The sequence below is a fragment of the Panthera onca genome, chromosome B4, assembly GCF_046562875.1.
Source record: "Panthera onca isolate mPanOnc1 chromosome B4, mPanOnc1 haplotype 2, whole genome shotgun sequence".
Lineage (NCBI taxonomy): Eukaryota > Metazoa > Chordata > Mammalia > Carnivora > Felidae > Panthera > Panthera onca.
Window position 1 is genome coordinate 104,795,468 of NC_138345.1, and position 25,211 is coordinate 104,820,678.

Here is a 25,211-nt window from a genome sequence, read left to right on the forward strand (position 1 = left end):
AAACAAAAAAATATCTTTGCCTTTATGGCATTTATATTCTAATGAGGAGAGATAGATAAAAAAATGATCATAAGTATATTTTTTGTATATGTTGATACACTTTAAAGAGAAAAAAATAAATAAAAATAAAGGAAGTAGCTGATTCAGAGATGGGAATTAAAGTTTTTGATTAGGAAGGGAGGAACAAGTAACGCATTGTAAACTCATTTGAATTAAGACCTCTCTTGCTAGGTAAAAGTGTTATCCATTAGAATACCTGGACGAAAAAGCTTTTCAGGGAGAAGCAATAACATGCTCAATGATCCTACAGTAAGACTATGCCTAGTGTCTTCTTAAAACAGCCAGTAAGCCAGATAAACTCCAGTGGAGAGAGCAGGGGCAAAGCAGTAGGAGCTGAGGTTGGAGTGGTAGAAGGCAGGTCATGAAGTTGTAGAGTCTCAGAGGCCATTGTGATATTTTGGGCTTTTATCCTGAATGAGATGGGAAATGATTGGACACACTGAATCACTCTGGTTGCTGTGTTGAGGAGCACTGTCTTTGCACTTTTTAACCATAGTCTTTATAGATATTCAGGCTAGTTCTTTCAGAAATTGGCTCCTATCTGAGCATGAGAAGAGCTTTGAGTTAAGGCAAAAATCCCAGTAACAAAGGAGATTAGTAAGAGATAAGATTAAAGTCAATGAGAGATTTTGCTAAGAGGAGAGGTATGATCAGATAGACTTGAGGGAAAGATGGGAGCAGGAAGACTATGAGGAGGTTGTTGCAGTAAGCTAGGCTCAGGGTGCAGTTGCTGAGATTATAGATTTGCTCACACTTCATATGGAGAGTATAAGAGAAAGAAAGGAGTCCTAATCTCCACCTGGAAATATGTACGGAGATATCATTAACTATGATGGAGAATATTATGGGAAAGGCAGGTTTTACAGAGAATATCAAGAACTTCATTCTGAACACATTAAATTTGAAATTCTTATTAGGTATTCAAGTGGAAATGTTTGGTAGACTGTTAGATATATGAGTATGAAGTTCATGGAAGAATTTCATACTGGATTTATAAATTTTAGGTTCGTAGCCTAGAATGGTAGTTAGATCTCTAGGTCAGACAACAAAGTATAACTCTTCTATATGAAGTATAGTACCATACTAAACAGAATTAGGAGACTAGGAAGATACCTCCCACCAGGCATTGGACTGGAGAATCCTTTATTTTCAAACCCGTAAGTTGACCCAGGAAGGAAATGACTATTGTGGGTAAGGGATAGAAGATCAGGATGGTGGAGATTTTGCTATTCAGATCACGTAGTTTGAAGGCAAAAAGTTGCACGGCATGTTACTTAATTCCACAGAGGTTTTCATTGTATTGCTGACACTACATATTGCTACTAAAAGACCAATTTGGAGGGAGATAAAAGTCTACTTGGATTAATAAAATAGAAGTGTGAGTCAGCTGACAGATTTTCTAGGAAAATTTGCCCATTACTGAAAAGGTTTTTAGATGTTCTGTTGTGAACACGTGATTCTTAGACTTTCTAGAGCCATCTTACAACCAGAGGAATTACAAATATCTTGATTCACAAGTGGAATTGGCCATAAACAGATTAAGGAGCAAACTCAATTATCTCTTGTTAAGAAAACATCTACATTGGTAGGAACAAATGTGCTGATGCTAGCAACAACTCGCTGTTTGCTAACTTTAAGCTTGTCATCAGCATCAGTGTGCTTCATGGAAGGAAAGGAATGGAGAGCTTCGCTTTCACTGGAGATTCAGATATGGGGAAACTAATAGAGTTTCTACTGCATAGCCCTTATATTTATGATATGTACTGTATCTTTAGTTAGGTTGTAATTCCTTAAGATCAAGATGTATAATGCTTATGTATTTCCCATAATATCTAGCCCAGAGATGAACATCAAAAGGGGTGGGTATAAGCTTATTTATGGGAATTATTTATTGGAGTGTTACGTATGAGTAACTCATTGGAGTATTCATTTGAATTGCAAGATCCTAAATTTTTTGAGGACTTAATTATTGGCATTACTTCAAGTATAAGAGTGTTTTCTTGAGTGACTTATACCAGGTTTTAACTGATTTTAGGATAGACATAATAAGAGTAGATATTTCTTAAGAGAGTATTCCTATAATTGTCCATTTATTTCTTACGAAATGACATGGCAGTACAATAATAATCTTGATAATATTTCTCTTATTTTTAGCATTATTTAGGTATAATTTACATATTAACCAATTCTAGGTGTACATTTTGATTAATTTAGTAAGTGTCTGCAGTTGTGTAACCACCATCATAATAAAAAAATATTTGTCACCATAAAAAGTTTCCTCATTCCCTTTCACAAAATATTTCTTTCTCCATTCTCAGGTAACTATTGAACTGCTTGTAGTTGTTTTTGTTTGTTTGTTTTGTTTTGTTTTTCTTTTTTTAAGTAAATTCCACCCCCAAAGTGGGGCCCAAACTCATGGCCCCAAGATCAAGAGTCACCTGCTCTACCAACTGAGCAAGCTGGGCACCCCTGCTCTGCTTGTAGTTTTGAATTTTCTAGAACATCGTGTAGATGGAATCAAATAGAATGAGAACTTGTTTTTGACTTGTTTCCTTTAGTTCACAGCTTTTAAGAGTCATCAATGTTGTATTTACTCTTGGTTTTTCCTTTATGCTATAGTATGAATATACTACAATTTGTTTTGCCATTTACAAGTTGATGGATATTTTAGATGTTACCATTTTTTTTTAGCTGCTGTGAATATTCACATACAAGATTTTGTGTGGACATGTTTTCATTTGTCTTGGGCAAATAGCCTGGAATGGGATTTGTAGGTTGTAAGCTAAGTGTAAGTTTGAACTTTATAAGCTGCCAGTGTTTTCTAGAGTGCCTGTACCACTTGACATTTATGTGCGTCTCGTTATGATTTTAGTTTGCATTTCCCTGATGACTAGTGATAGTAGGCATCTTTTCCTATTGGCCATTTGTATGTCTTCCTTAATGAAGTGTGCATTCAAATATTTACCCAATTGTAAGTTGTTTGCTTGTCTTATTATTGAGTTGTAATATATATTTTTTATTTTATATTTATATTTATTTGTATTTATTATATATTTTAATTTTTATATATTTATATTATATTTATATTTATTATATATTTTATATATTCTGGATACAAACAATTTGTCAGATATATATTTGCAAATATTTTTAACCATATTTTTAATAGCAAAATTTTTATTTTCATAAAGTCCATTTTTCAATTAGTTCTTTTGTAGTTCATACTTTTATGTCCTACATAAGAAAACTTTGCCAAGTGTCACAAAGATTTTCTCATGTTTTTTTCCAGAATTTAATAGTTTTTACTATCACATTTACATTTGTGATCCACTTTTTTTTTTAATGTTTATTTATTTTTGAGAGAGACAGAGCGTGAGCTGGGGAGGGGCAGAGAGAGACACAGAATCCGAAGTTGGCTCCAGGCTCCAAGCTGTCAGCAGGCCCAACAAGGGGCTTGGTCCCACAGACCATGAGATCATGACCTGAGCTAAAGTTGGATGCTTAACCCACTAAGCCACCCAGGTGCTCCTGATTTGTGATCCACTTTTAATTAATTTTTGTGTTTGCTGTGTGACAGGCATTTTTCCCCCAGACATACATCCATTATACCAGCACCATTTGTTGAAAACATTATCTTCTCTATTGAATTACCTTAGCCATTTTGTCAAAAATTAGTTGATTATGTAAGTGTGAGTCTATTTCTGTTTTTGATTATTATAGTGTTATATTATTTCCTGAATCAGGGTAATCTTCCAACCTTATTTTTTTTTTTTTTCAAAATTGTTTTGGTTATACTAGGTACTCTGCCTTTTCATATAAACTATAATATCAACTTGTGATTTTTTTTTTTTTTTTAAGAAATCTGCTGGGATTTTGATTAGGATTTTTGTTGAATATGTAAGTCATTTTGGGGGAATTGACATCTTCATTTTGAGTCTGCCATTTCATGAACATTTCATGAATGATATATCTTTATTTAGATCTTTCAATTTTTTTCTCTGCTTTTATAGTTTTCAGTGAATAGCTATTTCAGAACCTTTGTTAAATTTATTCCTAGATATTCTATTTTTATGCTATTTTAATTCAATTTGTTTTAAATTTTATTATATAATTGTTCTTTGCTATTATATATGTTTTGATGGTTCATTATTAATTTCTAATGATCCTGTATCCAGATGCATTGCTAAATTCACTTTCTAGTTTTATCAGCTTTTTGTATATTCCTGTAGACCTTCTGTAGACAATCATGTCCTCTATGAAGAGTGACAGTTTTATTTCCCATTAGGTCTTTTACATCTTTTCCTTGACGTATTATACAACCTAGAACCTCTTTTAAAATGTTGAATAAAATTGATGAAAGTGGTTGGTTTTTAATAGGAATCAAAGAATTAAAATAAAAAATAAACATAACAGGTTGTATAAATTATACAACCATTTCTTTATTTGTTTTTAAAAAAGATATTGAGAATGTTTTCTATTCTTATCTGACTAAAATCCTTTCATTCATTCTTTTTTCTTACTTTAGGTAATTGACCTGGGTTCTGGAAAAGGCTACCTAAGCTCTTTTTTGTCCTTGAAGTATGGCTTAAAAGTTTATGGAATTGATTCCTCAAATACCAATACTCATGGAGCTAAGGAGAGAAACAGGAAATTGAAGAAACATTGGAAAGTCTATCATACTCGGTCAAAATTAGATGGCAATGGACTGGCATTAAAAATGGCAAAAGAAAGGAAAGTGCAAGATGAAATTAAATATAAAGTAGATATTGAGGGAATATGTAACAACAGTCCTGCAAATCAAGGAAAGATGTCTACCTCGGATTTTTTGCCAGATTTTTCTGATTCTGTAATTTCTAACATTAGAACACAAATGGAAAACCTACATGTGTATTCACATCGAGAAGAAAATTTGTGTTTTGAAAATGCCTTTTCTCTTATAGACCTTTTGCCTATTAATGCTGTAGAACCTACTTCACTGCAAACATCTAAGAGAAATATGTCTGAAGCAAATAAAGAGAGAAGAAAAATGATATCAAAGTCAAATGAATCAAATATATACTCACCTTTAACATCTTTTATCACTGCTGATTCAGAACTGCATGATATTATTAAAGACCTGGAGGTGATTTCACTTTTGAATTCCTTAATTTAATTTACAAAAATACTCTTAAGACATAGAGTTAAATTTTAATAGTAGCTTACTTAACCTACATATCTTATTTGATTACATTAATCTAAAGGACCAAGAAAATAAAATTATATGCAGTTTTTCATGATTCCTATAGCTGTAAAATCTGCCAAGAGTATAAAATCTGACAATCAGACAATTAACAGTTTTCCAGAATAGAGTGCCCTCCACTCATTTCAAGCCTTCTAAATCAAACAGAAGTACTAGCACAAAAGCTAGCAAGATAAGTTTTATTATTCAATGTAGGGATTTTCAAAATTCCAGTCCAAGAAAACTCTTAACATTTTAATTTAAATTTGCAGTAAAAGGGTAGCTAGGGCAATATTATGTTTAACATTAGCCTTGGTAACCAAATAATGCAATTTTCTTGAGCAAGAGTAGCTTGAGTACTTTTTAAATGAATTGAACTTTTTCTAAACTATAAGTAATTCAGATCATGTAATTGAGAGACAAAATATCTTAATCAAAGGCAGTATTGCATGTTAAGTAGAGGAGATTCTAGAAATCATTTGGCCTCATTATCTTAAAAAAACAATGTAGCTTTTGAAGTTGTAATACTCTATTCTTACTAAATTTTTCAGAAATTCTTCCCTAAAGAAATGAATAAACAAAAGATAGTAGAGTTCCTTGTAAATTTCAATTCCTGTTTGGTAACTGACTAGTATTTTTATTTAATCCTTGTTTGGTAGTCAACCAGTGTTTTGTCCTTTTAGAATGAGGAATTTTTTTTTCTGAACATTTGTATTTCACTAGATAAGGGAAACTGGTTAGTTCTCATTAATTGTTTTACCTACATATGAAATCAGTAATTAAGTTATACCTTAACTTTCTCTTAGGGATAAACAATCCCAATTACTTTAACTAACTTCAAAATACATAAATTTTAGTGCCTATTATCATATGTTTATATTTTGCAAAATCTTGTTGAAAGTGTATGATCAAAGCTATATGCAAACTATTACAAGAATCTGTCTAATATAAGATGTACTGGGAGAATATTCCTTGAGTCCTACAGTGAATTAACATAATAACCCAAATTAATTAATACCTCCCCTCTCCTCTTTATAACAACATATATAATATTTAAATATTTTATCATTAGGATAAAATAGTGATTGCATATTTTTGTCTGCCACTTGATAATATTATTAACTAATATCATATGATGACTATAGTAAAGAATGAAGTTAAATGTTCTTGTATTATCTTTAGGCAGAACTAAGCTAAGTTTAAAGAGAGAGATTTAGGGGCGCCTGGGTGGCTCAGTCAGTTAAGTGTCAGACTTCGGCTAATGTCATGATCTCACCATTTGTGAGTTTGAGCCCCACGTAGGGCTCTGTGCTGACAGCTCAGAGCCCAGAGTCTGCTTCAGATTCTGTGTCTCCCTCTCTCTCTGTTTCACTCATGCTGTATCTCTCTCTCTCAAAAATGAATAAACATTAAAAAAAATGTTTTTAAAGAGAGAGATTTATACCTCTCTTACACATATATCATGATGATGATAAGAATAGAAAGCATTTACTGAATTTTATTGTGTGCTAGAGATTGTACTATGTCATTTTACCAGTATTAACTTATTTAAGTTTTATCCACTGAGGTAGGGACTATTATTATACTCATTTTACAGATGAGGAAGTTAGAACAAACTTGGTATAATGATTAAGCTCTGTGAATATATGTGTTTGTTCCCATTCTGTATGTGTGTACGTTTAAATTAGGCTTTGGGCAATTAAAAGAAGCATTTCATAGGAGAAATGTTACATAAAATTCATGTTATAACATTAATTTAAAACAAAAATTTTCGGGGCGCCTGGGTGGCGCAGTCGGTTAAACGTCCGACTTCAGCCAGGTCACGATCTCGCGGCCCGTGAGTTCGAGCCCCGCGTCAGGCTCTGGGCTGATGGCTCGGAGCCTGGAGCCTGTTTCCGATTCTGTGTCTCCCTCTCTCTCTGCCCCTCCCCCATTCATGCTCTGTCTTTCTCTGTCCCAAAAATAAATAAAAAACGTTGAAAAAAAAATAAAACATTATAAAAAAAAAAAAAAACAAAAAAAAACAAAAAAAAACAAAAATTTTCTATTGAGTTTAATATTGCCACATTTTATGCAATGAATATACTTTTTTGGTGTTGGAGTAGAATTGCCAACTTAACACACTTATTCTTAATGACAACGTTTTGAAAGTTTTGATAGGCAGTTTGTACAGAAGTGAATAAAAAAACTGACTAAAAGGTATAAATGGTCTCAAATCACAAGTTTGTCCTAGTAATGGATGCTACATTTGACTGGCCAGGCTTTAATTTGGCTAATAGTTAAGCAAACAGTAGTTGTAAAAGAGATCAGAGAAAATTCAAACAGATAAGTAATCAAAACCACTAGAAAGTCAACTCAAAAGTATGTTAGTTGTGATGAAAGATCTTACACACTTTGCCTATAAAGGAAATAATTATTCATAATGAAAAAAAAAACATAGAATACTTTCTAGGTAGAATTTGATCATTTTTAAAAGCTCCATGTAGTCTAACGAACATTTAAAATCTTCACCTGAAATGTTTTTTTAGCCCTCCTCTTAATGCCCAAATGTATTTTTTCTTCTCATTGTTAAAGGATTGTTTGATGGTAGGCCTCCATACTTGCGGTGATCTTGCTCCAAATACCCTGCGAATATTTACTTCCCAGCCTGAAATCAAGGGAGTTTGCAGTGTGGGTTGTTGCTATCACCTCTTATCTGAAGAATTTGAAAACCTGCACGAAGGTACAAAGTTTTCCATGTCTCATAGTTCTCTTTATTTGAACATAACGGCTACTTTGTATCTCTCCTTTTTATTATTGTTGACAGTAACATTTGAATTAACATTTGAGCATATCTGATTTCCTTGCAATTTTAATGTTACCGCAAAAGAAATTTGATGTCCAACACCTTAGGTAATATTATAGAGGGTTTTTTTGTTCATAAAATGGTCTTAATGAGTGCTAAAAACTGTAAATATTTAAAAATTTTATGCGGTAAATTTTAGAGAACTTCTGTTTAAAAATACTTGTAATATATAGATTTCCTTAAATAGTAAAGCTGAGTTATTTTGAGGTGAATGTACAGTGGCAAAGTTTGCTTTCATTTCCAAAGCCTCTGTTTTGTAAAGAATATTGATAATTTTTTGAAGAAAGTTCTTTACTGTATTTTGAAGAGTCAACATACTCTGGTTTTAAAAATCTGCATAACTGCTGCTCTGGGAAACAGTGTGGAAGTTCCTCCAAAAATTAAAAATAGAACTACCCTATGACCCAGCAGTAGCACTGCTAGAAATTTGCCCAAGGGATACAGGAGTGCTGATGTACAGGGGCACATGTACCCCAATGTTTATAGCCGCACTTTCAACAATAGCCAAATTATGGAAAGAGCCTAAATGTCCATCAAATGACGAATGGAGAAAGATGATGTGGTTTATATATATGTACAATGAAATACTACTTGGCACTGAGAAAGAATGAAATGTGGCCTTTTCCAGGAACATGGATGGAACCTGGAGGGTATTATGCTAAGTGAAATAAGTCAGGCAGAGAAAGACAGATACCATATCTTTTCACTCATATATGGATCCTGAGAAACTTAACAGAAGATCAGGAGGAAGGGAAGGGGGGGGGGGGGGGAGTTACAGAGAGGGAGGGAGGCAAACCATAAGAGACTCTTAAGTACTGAGAACAAACTGAGGGTTGATGGGGGGTGGGAGGCAGGGGAAAGGGGGTGATGAGTATTGAGGAGGGCACCTTTTGGGATGAGCACTGGGTGTTGTATGGAAACCAATTTGACAATATATTTAATATAAAAAATAAATAAATAAAATAAAAATGATTAAAGGTAAACAAAAATAAAATAAAAGTCTGCATAACTGTGCAATTGCATCAAAACAATATTCAGACTGCTGTCTGGACTGAGAAGGTACCTGAGGAGCAAGGTAGAGTATTGTGGGAGGACTTGCATCCCCTGGCCTTTCCAGAGCACCTCCTGAAATTCCTCTGTTTCATCCACTTGATACGTTATATCTCTCCATAAGGTATGGTTTCAAAACCTCTGGTTCAGATTAGGTGGTTATTCAGTCTATTAACATTAGCAGCTCTCTTTTCTATTAGTATAATGAAGTCTTTATCAACATCTAGCACCCACTTGCTAAGAATTTTTAGGTCAAGAATATGTGTGCATATGGATGGGATTTATGCTTTTCTCAGTTTTAAAACCCAGGTGAATATGAAGTTTTGATTTTTTTCATTTAGTCATGTTCAAGAGGTAAAAAAATTATGATTGTATAATTCTACTGAAATTTGACTGGGTGACATAGAGGTCATCCTTAAAACTGACCAAGATTTTTATGAAATAAAAGTTAATAGAATTTGAATTCTTTTATGTGTTTTCAAAACTCTCTTTTGGGAAAGGTGCACACAAGTAAGGTTGTAAATACGTAGACATATACAGAGTGAGAGAAAGCAAATTGGCAAAAAGTTAACAACAGTTTGATTTAGATGGAGCATATATATATATTTGTTATGCCATTATTTCCAACTTTTCTCTGAGTACAAAAATTTTCAACATAAAAATTGGGAGGGAAGTGAACCTAAAACTAGAAAAGTGTTTATACCAAACTATATACCCATATATTTACATTATTTTACAGTCTTTTTATTCATCTTCCCTAAAAGAAATGAAGAATGTTACCTTTAATACAATCAGAGTCTTAACAGCTTTTAAAATATTAAATGAGTAATGTTTTCCTGCATCAGCAATAGTGTAAGGTTTTATGTAGGGGGGAGGTTTGATTCTTAGTTCAAGAGCTTCCTCTTCTGAGGGTACAGTGAAATGGAGTTTCTTTAATAATCAGGTCCTTTTGCAGGAAGGTGTGGATGCTCGATGTGTCCTTTAATTCAGAGATGCTGTTCTGCAGCATAAGATCTTTCATTTCAGGGGCACCTGGGTGGCTCAGTCGGTTGAGCGTCTGACTTCAGCTCAGGTCATGATCTCACAGCTTGTGAGTTCAAGCCCCGCGTCAGGCTCTGTGCTGACAGCTCAGAGCTGCTGCCTGCTTCCGATCCTGTGCCTTCTTCTCTCTCTGCCCTTTCCCCACTCCCACTTTGTCTCACTCTGTCTCTCAAAAATAAATGAAAAAAAAAAAAAAAAAAGGTCTTTCATTTCAGCTGCCTTCTTGCTTCTTTCATTTTATGGTCATCATGCCCTCAGAGATGCCTTCCCCTTCCTAAGGACCCCTCTCTCCTCTTGAGGCAGTGCCATCTTAGGACTGCCGTCTGTGGTCCTGCTGGACCTTTGCAGCCATTGCTGTGTATAATCAGGTCTCAGACCTGATCTCAGTACTTCCCACCACCATCGAGATCCTCTTTTTCAGCTTTGTTTTGTATTCTCTGTCACACCCATTTTTCCACACCTGATTCTCCCTCTGGAGTGATCGCCTTAGCTGGTTCTGTTGCTTTAGGATGTTTATTTACTAACCCACAATTGAATCAAAATTTGTAGTTTAGTTGTGGCTGTATTTCATACTGGTAGGAGATAATATGATTGAATAAACGTTTCTTGGCCAGCTACTGTCTTCAAGGCATGGTACTTGGCACTTCATGTACAATGAAGAGAGATGAGGGAGGGGCTCATAAAAGTACTTTGGGAAAGAAGTAAAAGACTCAAATAGATGACAGGCAGAGTTCAGTGTAGTTCAACATTCATCAAATGCCCCCTATGTTCCATACTGTGCTAAGCAGTGATGATATTAAAATGTAAGAGATATTATCTTCACCCTCAAGGGATTTAAAAAAAAAAAAAATAGCCCTTAATCCTAGGAACAAGATAGTCCCTGTTAGTAACTTAGTTTGTAAAAAATCATTTAGAATTTAGAATACGAAGTTCCAATAATATAGAAAGATTTTTAAAATGAAAATAAAAGTTTCCCCACCCATATTTTTGGTTTCTTGTGTGTTTTTCCAGGAAAGAAAATGTATACATATATGTGCACACTCTATATTCTTAGGTTTTAGGGAACCAAAAGATAAACAGTTTATTACCTTATTTTTTTCACTTTACATATTATGATGATCTTTCTATATCAGCACATAGGATGTTGCCTTATTCTTTTTAATGATTCCAAGGTATTTCATATGCTATTTTTTTTTATTTATTCAGTCTTAAATAGTTATATTTTCTTAAAATAGTGGTACTTTTCTTTCAGCAAACCAAAATTTAATGAACAGTTGGTCGGGTCAGTGTAAAGTTTGGAGAACACAAAATATGGCACCAGTGTTTCTATTTTCTGATCCTCAAACGTTAGTTTCAAAGGAATGTAGTAAGTACTATAAGACAGAATATTACACCTGTGTCTTATAGCAGAATAACATGTAGCCCAGTCTATGAGGGAGGGATGGGAGCTGCTGTTGAGTTCCCAGGGTGGCAATACCCACTGTGTCTTAAAAGGTCAGCAGGAGTTAATCAGACAAAGAAGTGGAAAAGGTATTGCAGGCAGTAAACAAAGGCATGGGGTGGTAAGTGTTCAAAATCGTTTCATTCTCTTTGCCTTTCATAGCTACTGTTTCTCTTTGTCTTTTCTCCCATCCTGTTTTTCCTTGTGTCTTTCTCAGAGGCAGTGATAATGGTAATCCTAATGATCATTTCAGTGGATAGAAAAGTAGTTTTTAGACTGAATGAGACCTCTGTTTTCTCATTTCAGTTTACCCACAAATCGTTTCCCCAGAATCTCTCCCTGGTTCTCTTAGTTTATTTATTTAATACTTAGCCATTCATAAAATAATCTTTGGATCTTCTGCGAAGATTAAATTAAACACCTACAAATTTCACACTCTGGAAATGGAAGTCTCTCAGTTAACAGATCTCAAGCATTGCTCTTGGGTCCTTTCCTTCTCTAGAGTGGAAGTTGCCATTGTTCACTGAGTTGATATGACATTTTTGGCCCCAGGATTTAGACAAGAAAAAAATGTTGGGAAGGTTTGTTACAGCTGTGTCCAGCAGCTACAGACTTATTTTCCCTCCTATAGGCAGAGTCAGTTCTGGGAAAGGCCTTCCTATCAAAACTATTTTAGCTGAGATTATCAGGCAAAGAATACTAGGCTTAAGCGGGAAAAGCTGATAGTATTTTAGTGCTGCTTGCATTTCTTATGCATACCTGAAACAAACAAAGTTGGGAGTTTTACTTGTCAGGAAAGCGAAGGATAAGCAGAAAACAACAGGACTGAGTGATATGAAGGAAGCAGGTGGAGATGTATTACAACATGAGTACCTTCAAATGTTTTGGAGGTCAAGGAAAGCGGTGGAAAGCCAAAAGATAGGAGAAAAATGTAGAAAAATAAGTCAGAGGAGTAACAAAGGCAACCCAATCATATTTATGTTGCAGTTTTGCCGAGCTTTGGACTGACACATTTTCTCATCTCAAAAGCCAGATGGCAAAGGTAACTTATTCCTTCTCTCTTTCCCACACCCTTGTCTCCATTTTCTTGCCCTATCTTGGCTGTAGTGAAAGAAAGAAAAGATGAACGGTCTCCTGCAAGTTTTATAATAGTGTTTGTTAATTCTGGCTGCCCAGCTGGATCAAGTATGATGCTTTCAGTATATAGATGCCAGGGACCTGCTTCTGACTTGCTGAATTATAATCTCCAGGAATGGCACTTGAATGTAAATGTTTTTAAGAAGCTCTATAAGTAATTCTGATGAACAGCATGTTTGAAAAACAAGATATTTATTATGGTTCTGTTAAGAGACATACAGAATTCTAAAAGATGATTTGTGGAAATCTATTCAAGATTATTTAGGGGCGCCTGGATGGCTCAGTTGGTTAAGCACCTGACTTTGGCTCAAGTCATGATCTCACAGTTCGTGGGTTCAGACCCCAAATGTTATTCTGCTATAACATTCTCTCAGTGTGGAGCCTGCCTGGGACACGCGTGTGTGTGTGTGCATGCTCTCTCTCTCTTGCGCTCTCTCTCTCTTAAAAGAAATAAATAAACTTTAAAACGAAAGATTATTTACAGTTATTTTGACCTCTCCCATACACAGAAACTCTGTTCACATGCAGATTTGCAGATCCAAACCAAAGGCTGACCCCAAAAGGGCCCAGGAGGGCATATCAAAGTCCAGGGTGAAGAGTGCTAGAATAATTAACCCATAAAAGGTCCTTGAAGTACAGAGCTTAGACTAAAACCTGGGGAAACCAAATATAGAGGGCAGGATACCATGTAATAAATGCATAATAAACTTAAGGGCTAGAAACGAGACAAAATCAAGGGGAAAAATATAGGACAAGCAAAGGAACATGCAAGATAATTATGAATACTACTAAAATTCTGATAGCTTAACTTGGTTGATGAGCAGGTGTGTGTGTGTGTGCGCCTGTGTGTGTATGTGAAGGCAGACAACAGCAAACAGTTTATTATGGACTATATAGCAGTAACTATTTGGATAGATAGAATATGGATATAGTCTTATTTTGTATATACAATATATGCTATATCATTCTTGTATTCCTTACTAAAATGGGAATCCACCACTGTACAGTTCGATCAGTACATTAAAACTAACTTACAGGACATGAGGTTTGCATCCACAGAGTTGGCATATTCTCTGTCATAGATCTAGCACTCAGGTTCCATGGAGTTATATCTCTGAATGGTCAAGTGTGTCATGTGTCTCTCCCTTCATATCTTACACACCTGCCCCTCGCCCTCACTTTGTTTACACAGCTGGTTTTCAGTTTGAATTGGGCAGTGTTGCCCTTTGGGATGTAAATTTGAGTTATTAATAGTCCAACGTAGTATAGTCAGAAAGTCTGGTATGTGCACTGCAATTTTTCATGATGATACGTACTGTGCAAACAATATGTGTTGTACATGATATGTTTACCCAGTGTACTGTGGTAGATCGTGGAGGTGGCCTGCCATGAATGTCAGTTTTCAAAAATACCTCAGAGCTCTCTGAGTCATTATGAATACTGAAGTTATACCATATGTTTTAAAGACTGCTTTTAAATATTTATACATTATGAGCCAGTGGTTCCTAGGAGAACAAGAAATACCAGAAACAGTTTTATTGCAGTGCTTTACAGAATGTATATATTTTCCCAAGCTTGAATTGTGTCAGCATTTTGTCTTCATATTGATTATTACTGTCATAATTAACTTGAAAGACTTACATCATTTTTTCCCCCAGAAGTCGGAGGAGACATTCTTCCGGTTTTTTCTGTAAAGGTAGAAAAGTGCTAGAGGAAACACTACTGGTTACCTATCTAGATCCACATGTTTCTTTTTCCTTGCTAACTGAATTATAATTTTGTTCAGGCATCAGTCTTTAAGAAGATTGTACCCTTCTATCGCCTCAGAAATAGATGGCTTTCTTTCTTTTTTTTTTTTTTTTTAATAATTTCTATACCCAACATGGGGCTCGAACTAATGACCCTGAGATAAAAAGTCACGTGCTTTTCTGAGTCAGCCAGCCAGGCGCCAGAGAAATAGAGGACTTTCAGTCTCAATTAATTATGGTAATTTTATTTATTTAGGAATGGATATTACCAATGAAGCATGAGGAACATATCTCCTAGGGGGTTTCCTAGGAAGTTTTTATGTTTTCCTTAAAACTGAGCACAAAGAAGGAAATCACTTTTTTTTTCTTTGCCTCTGGACTTGGTCATTTGTATGTGTTTGTTGAACTTCACAGAAGTATTTATATCTGTCTGTCATGTATTCTGTCAGAAATTGGTGTTAGTGAAAAAAGAAAAAGAATTGGTGTTAGTGCTCTGTGTCCTTTGGGCCCAGTCTGAGGCACTTTTCCTCCAAATGTATGTGACCCTTGCAGAGGCTTAGGAGTACAGGAGGAGTGGAGAAAGATCTAGGACCTTGGAGAGTCACCTCAGGTGGTTTTATAGCACTTCTAACCTGGCCTCCATAGGAAGTGCCTCCTAGGAGCGCCTCTTGTTAGGGCACAGATGTGTGCTCGGGTCTTTCCCCAGCCCGCCTCTGAGCCCAGTGCCAGGAGGTCTTCTCCTACCGTCAGTGCCTTCATGTCCCCCCCTCCCCCAGCATTAATGTGTTACAGGGTATTAAGGTGATTCTCCCATAGATCCCCCTCCGTTTACTTTTGTTTTGTTTTCAACCACAGGAGGACTGCAGAAAGTCTTTTAGTGGCGTCTTTCAATCTGGTTGTGCCATTTCTGTATCAAATGGAAAATTTTCAAAGTCACATAATACCTCTCATATTACAGTTTCCCTATTTATGTCACCAGTAGGAATTTTAAGGGAGCTAGATACCTATATAGTCATCTGCACTGTCTCTGAGGATTAACTTTTGATGTAATTGCTTTACATTTAGAAGTACTTCATGGGGAAAGGCATCTGGAAGTTGAAAAAAACAAAGATCTTGAGCATATCATTTGAAAATTGTAGCATACTGTTTGAAAATAAGTTTATCTTATATTTAGAGATTTATCAGGTATCTAGTGTATGGTATACTCCTATGATAGTATTAGGTGGTTAATATCAGCATTAAACAGGCATTGTATCATACAGAAAGGTATGGCTAATTTCTTAGTCAAAGTGATAGGAGTGACGTAATCCCATCATTGCAAGAATACATAGAATTGCTGTCTTTTCAGTAAAGACTTGACATTATTTTCTGCCTCCTATGATATGTATTTTATTATACAAATATTTTTTGTCTACTGTGGTCTTTTAATACTGGAAGTTTGACAAATGTAGAGGAATAAAGCATGGTTTCTTTTTTCAAAATAGCATGTATTTGACTTCTAGCAGTGTGGGGGGTGTGAATTTTCCGAGGAATCCTCCTACAGGTTCAGCTAGATCCTGACAAAATTAGAACATGTATTTTTTTAAGCATTGCTGAGTCAACAAAAAATAAGGAAAATCTCTATGGATCAAGAAAAATCAAAACCTAACAGTTAAAAGGAGAGAAGAGGAAGAGGAGTTGAAACCAGAGCAGGGAACTGGAGTCATAAGGTAGCAGACAGTGTTGTCCTGAGGAAATTGCTTGTCACAGTGGGATCTAGAGACTGATGTTGGGCCTCCTGCGTGGTGGGAGAGCTGAACCTGAAAAGTCCATACTAAGCCATGACCTGAATGAGACAAAACAGTTTTCAGTTGGCTCTCTACAGAAGCAAAATCAAATCCTTGTGAGGGAATACTTCCCAAATTCAGGCCCTTGGAATTTCTATAGATAAAATCTACCAAATATAAGATCAAAACTTAATAAACAAACTAAATCACAAAATATGTCTGGCTGGACATAACCTGAATGCCCCCACCCCTATTCAACTAAAAATGCTGAATATAGTTAAATTTCATTTCTTAAAAGTATTGAAATACTGGAAAGATACATAGTATTTATCCAGTCAAGATATAAGAGAATGTAGGGTTCCACAAAGATAATGGTAGCACTGAAGGCGCTAAGGGAATTTTGTGTACCGGGGCAAACTGGAGCTTTGGTTTCATAGCCCTAAAAGGTGTAGGCTACAAATAATGAAACCTACACCTAGGCACACACAGAAGGGAGTCTCATAGGACACAGTCTCCTAAGTTGAGACCACAAAGCTGAGGACTAAAGTTAGGGCAGCAGTAGTAGGAATAGCGTAAATTAGGAAAACTTTGGAAACATTTATGTTTGGGGTGCCTGGGTGGCTCAGTTGGTTAAGCATCTGACTTCACTCAGGTCATGGTCCCACGGTTCATGAGTTTGAGCCCCAAGTCAGGCTCTGTGCTGACAGCTCGGAGCCTGGAGCCTGCTTCGGATTCTGTGTTTCCCTCTCTCTCTGCCCCTCACCCGCTCACACTGTCTCTCTCTGTCTCTCAAACACAAATAAACATTGAAAAAAGAATTAAAAAAAAAGAAACATTTATGTTTATTTAGAGTGGGAGATAAAGGAGCAGGAATTGTCAAGGATTATTGCCAGGTGTGTGTTTTCAGCCACTGTGTAGATGATGGCACGACTTACGTGATAGAAAACACTAAGGATAGACCAAGTTTCAGGGCAAAGTTTTGGACACATTTAATATTTTGAGATTGCTTTTTATATGAGTGACAATACTTTGGGCAAGTGTTATAAATAGATATCTAAATACATGGAAATGGAACTATTGTAGCATAATGCCATAGGATTTGTTTTTCTCTTACTTTCTAGAAAATCTGTAAGGTAGTAGCTGACATTGTTTCGTATGGTTCAAGGAGGTGGAGGTCAAACGCTCTAAAGTTTTTTACCTTTCAATTATGGTTATGTAATGGTTGCTACTGCTCCAGCCATTACAGTTCAAATATGAAGATGAAAGAGTTTCTCCCAACTGTGGCAATATCCTTTATAGAACTTCCTTTCCTCATACACTACCTCTAAAAGGCTAGGAATATAACCTTCTAGCACATTGCACCTCCAAATGAAATCAAGACTCTGTGAATGACAAAGGAGAAAATGGGTATTAGGTGGGCAGTTAGCATTCCCTGCCACTGTGTGTGTGTGTGTGTGTGTGTGTGTGTGCGCGCGCGCGCGCACGCACAGGTGCCTGTGTGTAATGTTAACACATGAATAAGGCACAGGAAAGAGGAGAGTATAAAGGAGAGTGGGGAATGTAATAGTATGTATATGAAACAGAATGTAATCACATCCATTGTTGTCATCTTCTTTTTAATAATTGTAACTCTTCTTGGTTTTAGTAGAGCAAATGGCACCCAGCCACCCAGTTAGAGTATCTCCCATGTGACAGAGTTCAAGCCAGCAGAATGTGAGTCAAAGTAATGTGTGCAACTTATTTGAAAGGAAGCTACTTGCACCCCATTTCTTTTCACCCTTCCTATTAGCCAAGTAATAACAGTAACCTTGATATCAAAGCTGATAGCCTAATCTTGAGGATGGCAGAGAGCCTATCATCTGGGTCTCTGGATAACACATTGTATACTGCCTGCCTTCCTCTGAACTAGGACAAGAGAGAAATAGACTTCTGTTTTATTTATGGACCTATGTTCTGATATCCTTTGTGATACCCTATCTGGTTAGTACAGGCTAATCTCAGGTCTTGCTATGAGTGCTTCTCCTTTGTGTGAAACTTGTACCTTTGGACTGTAACTGTATTTATGTACTATAAATGTACACAAGCCAACAATAGTAGCAACAACAGACAATAACGTATGTGATTTATGAATTAATTATGAAGGTATACAATTTATAATTGATTTCTTAGAGCTAAGAAAAAAGAATATAATAAGTGTTAAAAGAACCATTCCAGCTAGAATGTAAAGATCATTTCCTGTTAGGTGATCAGGGAAAACTTTACGAAGGTAGTAACTTTTGAGTTGAGCTTTGTAGCATAAGATTTAGATAGGCAAAAATGAGAGAGGAGCATTCCAAGCATGTGAACAAGGTGGGTTAAGTTAAGGTGCTGCAGATCACTCATTGGAAATGAATGAATTCCCTAGCTAGGTGGTAATCTGATTGATATGAAATATTGAAATGTTAAAGAGTATTGGGATTTTGGTAATGAAAACTTTTGAGCAGAACAGTAATGTGACCAAAAGCAGAATTTGTCAGACCTAGAGTTCTCAACCATGAGATTTACTGGGACCCTAACAGTGGGGAAAGGAAAATAAACCAGAAATTGTGGAACCAAGACTAGGGGAACTAACCCAGAAGTACCCACCCCAAAGAAGGTAGCCAGTTGCTTACACTGGTATTCAAAAGGCAAACTCCAGTCACACATGAGTTGGCATCTATTTTCAGAGGATCTTGTTGGAAAGTTGAGGACACGTAGTGGTAGTTTCTGACCAGGTGTAAAACTACCCATGGTGGTGAATGAATGCTAATCTTTTAATTACTGTATGTGAAGCACTATTCTAGGTACTTAACTTTTATTGACTCCTTTATGCCTCCTAACACTCCTGTGAGGTAATAATCTTGTCATTTCCATTTTCATTATTCTTTGTAACACCCCTAAAAGATAATACTGTTATTATCATGTCCATTTTCAGCTGAGTGTACTGAATGACAGAGAGGTTAGGTAACCTGCCAAAGATCATACACTTAATAAGTAAAGGAGTTAAAATTTTAGCTCAGTCTGGCTCTAGAGTCACGCTCTTAAAGCATCAGTCAGAAATTGGGATAGAGAGATAGGATTTGGCCTTCTGGGAAGATTCTGTTAAATTTAAAAGCATTGAGGCTAAAACCTAATGTGTTAGAATTTTGGAGTAATTTCTGGTCCTTATTGGAGGACTAGAATGGAAACCAGAACCTGAGACAAAAGCTTACATATAGATCCTGTATGAATAAAATGAGGCAAATAGGGGAAGCTCAGGGTATATACAAATTCTGGTTCTTCCTAGATATAGAGGAGAGTCCAAGCATGGAACTGAAGGCTAATACTGGTCCTCACCACTTTTTAAGAATAGCAATACTTAAATATGGAAAAGCTTGGTTAGTTTAAGTTTAGGAACTGGGCAGGGACATTGACTTTGGCAGAGATTGAGATAGTTTGGAGATTGGTAAGTCTATCCTCTCTCACACAAGGTTAAGACAGTTTCCCAATTTCTGCTTCCCTCTCTTCAGTTCTGTACCCTATAGCTTGTTCACAGTCAAATAAAGTGACCCGGTGCTATTTTGCTTCTCTGGAATATGGTAAGGATGAGGGGTCTCTGAGTGACCCAGTACTTGTGGACATACTCACCTTTTGTTTTTAGGAGCAGTACTGTCCTTAAATGTCTCTATTTTGTGTTAAGTTTCAATAAATACAGGTACTCACTATAAGATAAATGTATCTCTCACATTCTATAAACTCTCTTTTTATGTAAGTATCAGATATTTTATTTACTAGGATTAATATTTTATTAAGTTGGCATGATTGTAATAGCCATATCCTGCTTAGCTTTTGGTTTTATAGCACATAGCACATAATTAGCTTTTTCTATTTTTCTATTCATTTTCTATTTGTTTGGTCCCCATGGGCCTTGAGAGAAAGGAGATTGAGAGAGTTTCAAGATAAGTTCTACCTATAATGTAGGAAGCATGTGACTTCTCAAGAACCACATCTTGGAAAGAAAGACGACAGTGGTTAACCATACCCAGAATCTAGGCCAGAACCTGAGTTGTAAATACTTTGGGCTGTAAATAATGGCAAGTTCACCTAACAGTGGCATAAACAACGAAGTCATTAATTTCCTCCCATAAACAAAAGGAGTAGCAGTTCTGGGGTTGGTTCACAGACTCCATGACATCAGGGCACTGGGTTCACATCTCTACTTCCCTCTCAGGGCTGCCGTTGCAAGCATCATGTCTTCACGAGAAGTGGGCATGAGTTAGAGACTTTCTCCTCAAGTATTCTCCCATTTTGTCAAGGAGGGTAAAAAAAAATGTTTTTCCGGAAATTTCTCAGAATTTTTTCATGTCTTCTTGCGCAGATATGTTTCACAAGGTAACTTTCAGCTGCAGGGGAGTCTGGAAAGTGACTATTTGACTTTCTCAGGCTCTGTGGTGAGGCAGGCAAAGTAGACAGGTGTTAAGAATGATGGTTGAATAACTCACTAACTACATCTGCAAAATATTTTTTTTCTTCTCTTCCCTCACCCCTTCTTCTTTCTGCCTGTTTTCTTTCCTGCCTTATCTCTGTTGTGTACTGATTTTGAGGGTTGAGTAAAATGAGACCGCTAACTCTGTAAAAGGAGAAGGGCAATGATCTCTTCATGTGCTCTTTCGCTTTGGCACCTACCCCATTATTTAATCATAATTAAATAATGGTTTGGATTTAATCTTTTCAAGATAGGTAAGTATTTATTTCTTTGAGCAACTTTAAAACAAAAAGGTTATCTCTGAAATTTTTCTTTTAATGCCTAACATTCATCATAATATATGTAGCAAGTGCTCAATAAAAGAATAACATGAAATAAAATTAAGAAAAATCTGATTCCATACTGGTTAAAACTAAAGAAAAAACGAAGGTATTTGATGAGACATCTTGAGAAGAAATAATTATGTTGACATAAGTAGTTTGGGAATTCTCAAGGTACTGGACTGGCTTTGCCCTTCTTAGCAAAGATAAGAAACAGAAAGAGAAGGTTTACATTCCAGAGGCCACTAGAGCAAAATGATGAAAGCACACTATCCTGATGAGACAGAGGTCTTATTTAATTTTAAACCTACAAAAACTCAGATTCCTTTGTGTTCATAAATTATAATTCCCTCTTTGGTTTTCCTTGAAAAGAAAGAAAAAACCTTCTAAATGCCTACCCATTAACTATGAAGTTTTTATCTCTCTCTGAAGCATGTAATCTTTAACCACAAAGCATATGATGACCACAAAGGTTGTAAAACATGTTTGTGGAAGAAGATTATATTTGTTCTCTTGATTATAATACTGGTTTCACCTTTTTAAAACTCAGTTCCACATTAAGAAATATATTTTACATCACTACCCTGTATTATATGAATAGACTAATAGATAAACTGGTACAGAAATTTCACAAGAAAAGTGCTTATTTTTTTTCTTTTTGGTTAATTAATGTTTGTTGTTTGAAAGATACTGGATCTTACAACAGTTAATGCATGCTAATGTTTTTATTTTATTCCTTTCTATTAAATTTTATAAAATATTGGTCATAATTGACTAACTTGATTTTATGACCCTCTTAATGGGTTACAGCCAGTAGTATGGTGGTAAATTTTTAATGGTTGGCTTTGCCCCTGAATGAAAGCCCCTGATATTAGTGTTTCCTGATTTCCATGGTATAAATACACTTGGCCAATTTGAAGCTACCATCCTGATGTACTGAATGTTAACTGGGAAGAAATGACACAGTCAGCTTTCTCTGGAGCCATTAGGAGCCGGCTTCATGACACCACTGGCTATAACACATAGTGTAAAATAAATATGAATTTATGTTTGTTACAAGTAAGTCAATTTGCTCATTTGAACTGCAAATCACCTAATTTGTTAAGTGTCCCAAACAATGTCTGATATATAGCAGATATTAAATTTGTATTTGTTAGAAGAATGAGTTGCTTTATTTTGACAGATATAAAAGAGTATTTGTATCTCCCCAAGTTTGTTTCTTTTTCAGTCCAATTTTTCACATAAGGACTGTAATATCATACCTGATTATCACAGGGGTTTTTTCTATTCATAAACTCAAAATTGAAGAGAAAATACTTTGCTTTATTTACATATCATGATGCCTACTACATCACGTATTCATCAGTTAAATTGTTTTCTAAGAGTTTTAGCCTAAAACCTATAAAAATAAAAACAAATTATTATTTAAAAACTATAGTTACATTTCAGACAATTCCTTGAAGAAAAGAAAGCTTAAAAAAAATAAGCTACAAATGACTGATTATATTTCATATTCTTTTCAAGGAACTTTCTTTGGTCTTTCTATAAATCATTAATATTTGATCCAGAATTTGGTTATTGGGGCATAGAATTTTTTTAGCAACTCCTTTGAATTCAAAACCAATGTGCAATTAAAATAAAGACTCTGAAATTATGAAAACAGAAGAGCTGATTCAGTAACAACTTTGGGCATTGAGAATATCAGTAAACATTTATTCAACATAGAGTATGCTAAGATCTAGAAGATACTCCAGGAACTGTGTATCCATTAACTGCCCACTCTGCTAGATACCAGGGATTTCTAGATAAAAGGCTTTAAAGAAATGTATAACTCAATGGGAAGACAGATAACAAAAGACAGCTGTAATACAGTGTGATAGCTGCTATGTTAGAGTTATAAGTTACATTGGAAGCATAGAGATGGTGACATTTAAATGTTCAGGGGAGGGGCGCCTGGGTGGCTTAGTCAGTTAAGCGTCTGACTTTGGCTCAAGTCATGGTCTTATGGTTTGTGCTTTTGATCCTTTCTCTCTCTCTCTCTCTCTCTCTCTCTCTCTCTCTTTCTTTGCCCTTCCCCTGCACTAGCTCTCCCTCTCTCAAAAAATAAACAAACATTTAAAAGAATTCTTCTCTCTCATTGTCTCTCTCTTTATGCCTGTATTTCTAAAAAAATAAAAAAATAAAAAATAAAATAAATGCCCAGAGGAGTCTAAGAACACCACCTAGAAGAGGACATGCTTTGACTGCTTAGAGTTTTATTTCTGTCTCTGCAGTAATATAGCCTTGGATAAATCAGTGAGCCTGATTTTGGAGGTCTCTCCTGGCTCTGATAATGATTCTGTGACTTGAATGTAACTTTCTAAAATATGCCTTTTGTTTTCAACGGAACCTCACCTATGTTTATCATGACATTTAGTTTTAGTTTCAGTATCCTTTTTTTCTAAATTATGCCGGATTTGCATGAACAGTTACTCTGCTTTCCTGCTTCAATTCTTCAATTGAATGATAATATGGAGTTTTTGAAAATCAGTGTAATAATGGCCGTAAGTGCTGTCTTGCCCCAAGTTTGGTTTCTAAGAAATAAAGTTACCTAATAATAATTTACAGTAAGTGCATATTTATGTTTTCATGTACTTAATTATCAATATTAACAGCTTATTAGCTTATTCAGTTATTCAGTAAGAAACCATCAGAAGCTATCTCAGCTGGAATAAGGTATTGCTCTTGTAATCTGACAAAAGATAAGGAGACTCTATTGTCAGCCTTGTAGATTCAGCTGTTTATAAGCTTTTGTTACAATATCACATTACTTCTCACTATTTCAGATGGGTTTATGTCTCAGAACAATTCTTGCCAATTAATATGGGAAAACTATAGAGATTTCTAGATGTAGTTGGCAGTCTTTACACAATTACCTCACATAGACAGCTGTATCTAATCTTCAGTCAGTTATACGTTTTCTAGAGTATTGGCTCTGATTTTTCTTTTGCTGTAGGGCATCTTCTTGTTGTCTAGAAGTAGTTAAATATGGAGTTTTCATACATTTTGCCCCTTTCTTTCTTTAGTTTGCACATCATTATTTCTCATGACTCATAAAGTTGTTTCTGAAGCTCATGGAGATTATATTTATTCAGCATAAAAAAAAGTTCTTGTGCTCATGGTAAATAAAAGAAGTCAAGAATGTGATTAAATCTAAAATAGAAAATTAATATTCTATTTGAAAGAGTAAAGAGAAATAGTTTATGTTTCAAATATTAAGTAACATGAAATCAAAACTAATAGAAATTGTTATCAGAAAGTTGACTATCAAACTAATATAAAACAGGCTTTAAAAAAAACTAGTTTACATTTTGCTAGTTTTATATACAAATTTGGATTTGTATACCATACAGCACATGATCTTGAAAAATATTTTGCTATAAATAAGTATTCTCACATTTCTTTTTCCCTTGGTAAATAAATTATAAGCAAGTTGTCTAAATTTGTTTCATCATTGGTCTGGCACAATGAGCGAAATTCTCATTGGAATGAAGTCACAACATGATTCATAATGTTAGTGTAAAGACTGTCTCATTGACTTAATGTTTCAGATGTTCCATTATGTATCTCAGTGTAAACTCCTTTTTCAAAATTGATAAAAGACTGGGAAAGAGTCCAACAAGAACAGCAGAGGAAACTTGTCAGTCACGGTAAGAAGCGGTATTGGGGAGCTACTATCACAGTTTTGCCAGACCAATGGAGCATTTTCTCTCAGCACCTAGACTCTGTCATTCTTATTGTCATACACAAAAATACCAGGACAGTTATATAGTAGGAGTCATTAAGAAACAACATCTTACCACAGATATGACTATCAAAGTAATATATACATTTTAAACTAGCTGTTTATTTTCTGTTGTATGTACAGTATAATTTACATATCCCCTTGAGATTACATTCCTAGCTGCACTCTTAACGAAAGGATAAATGAAATATGAGTACGTTGCTTATATAATGGAACTAGAAGTAGAGATGAGATGCATGCAGAAAGAAGGATGTTATAAATCGGGCTACACTTGGCATGGTCTAGAGAGAAATGAGAAATAATAAATGACTCTTTTGT

At 35.4% G+C, this 25,211-nt stretch overlaps 1 protein-coding gene across 6 annotated transcripts in view; it reads left to right on the forward strand.

Annotated features, from left to right (window-relative positions):
* The window catches only part of METTL25 (methyltransferase like 25), a 155,033-nt gene that overhangs the window by 34,766 nt on the left and 95,056 nt on the right, over positions 1-25,211 (forward strand). For all 6 annotated transcript variants that reach the window (XM_078449645.2, XM_078449643.2, XM_078449644.2 and 3 more), the window contains exons 4-5: positions 4,586-5,182; positions 7,853-8,000. In XM_078449645.2, the coding sequence (XP_078305771.1) occupies positions 4,586-5,182; positions 7,853-8,000 (745 nt within the window). The remainder of the gene's footprint in view (positions 1-4,585; positions 5,183-7,852; positions 8,001-25,211) is intronic.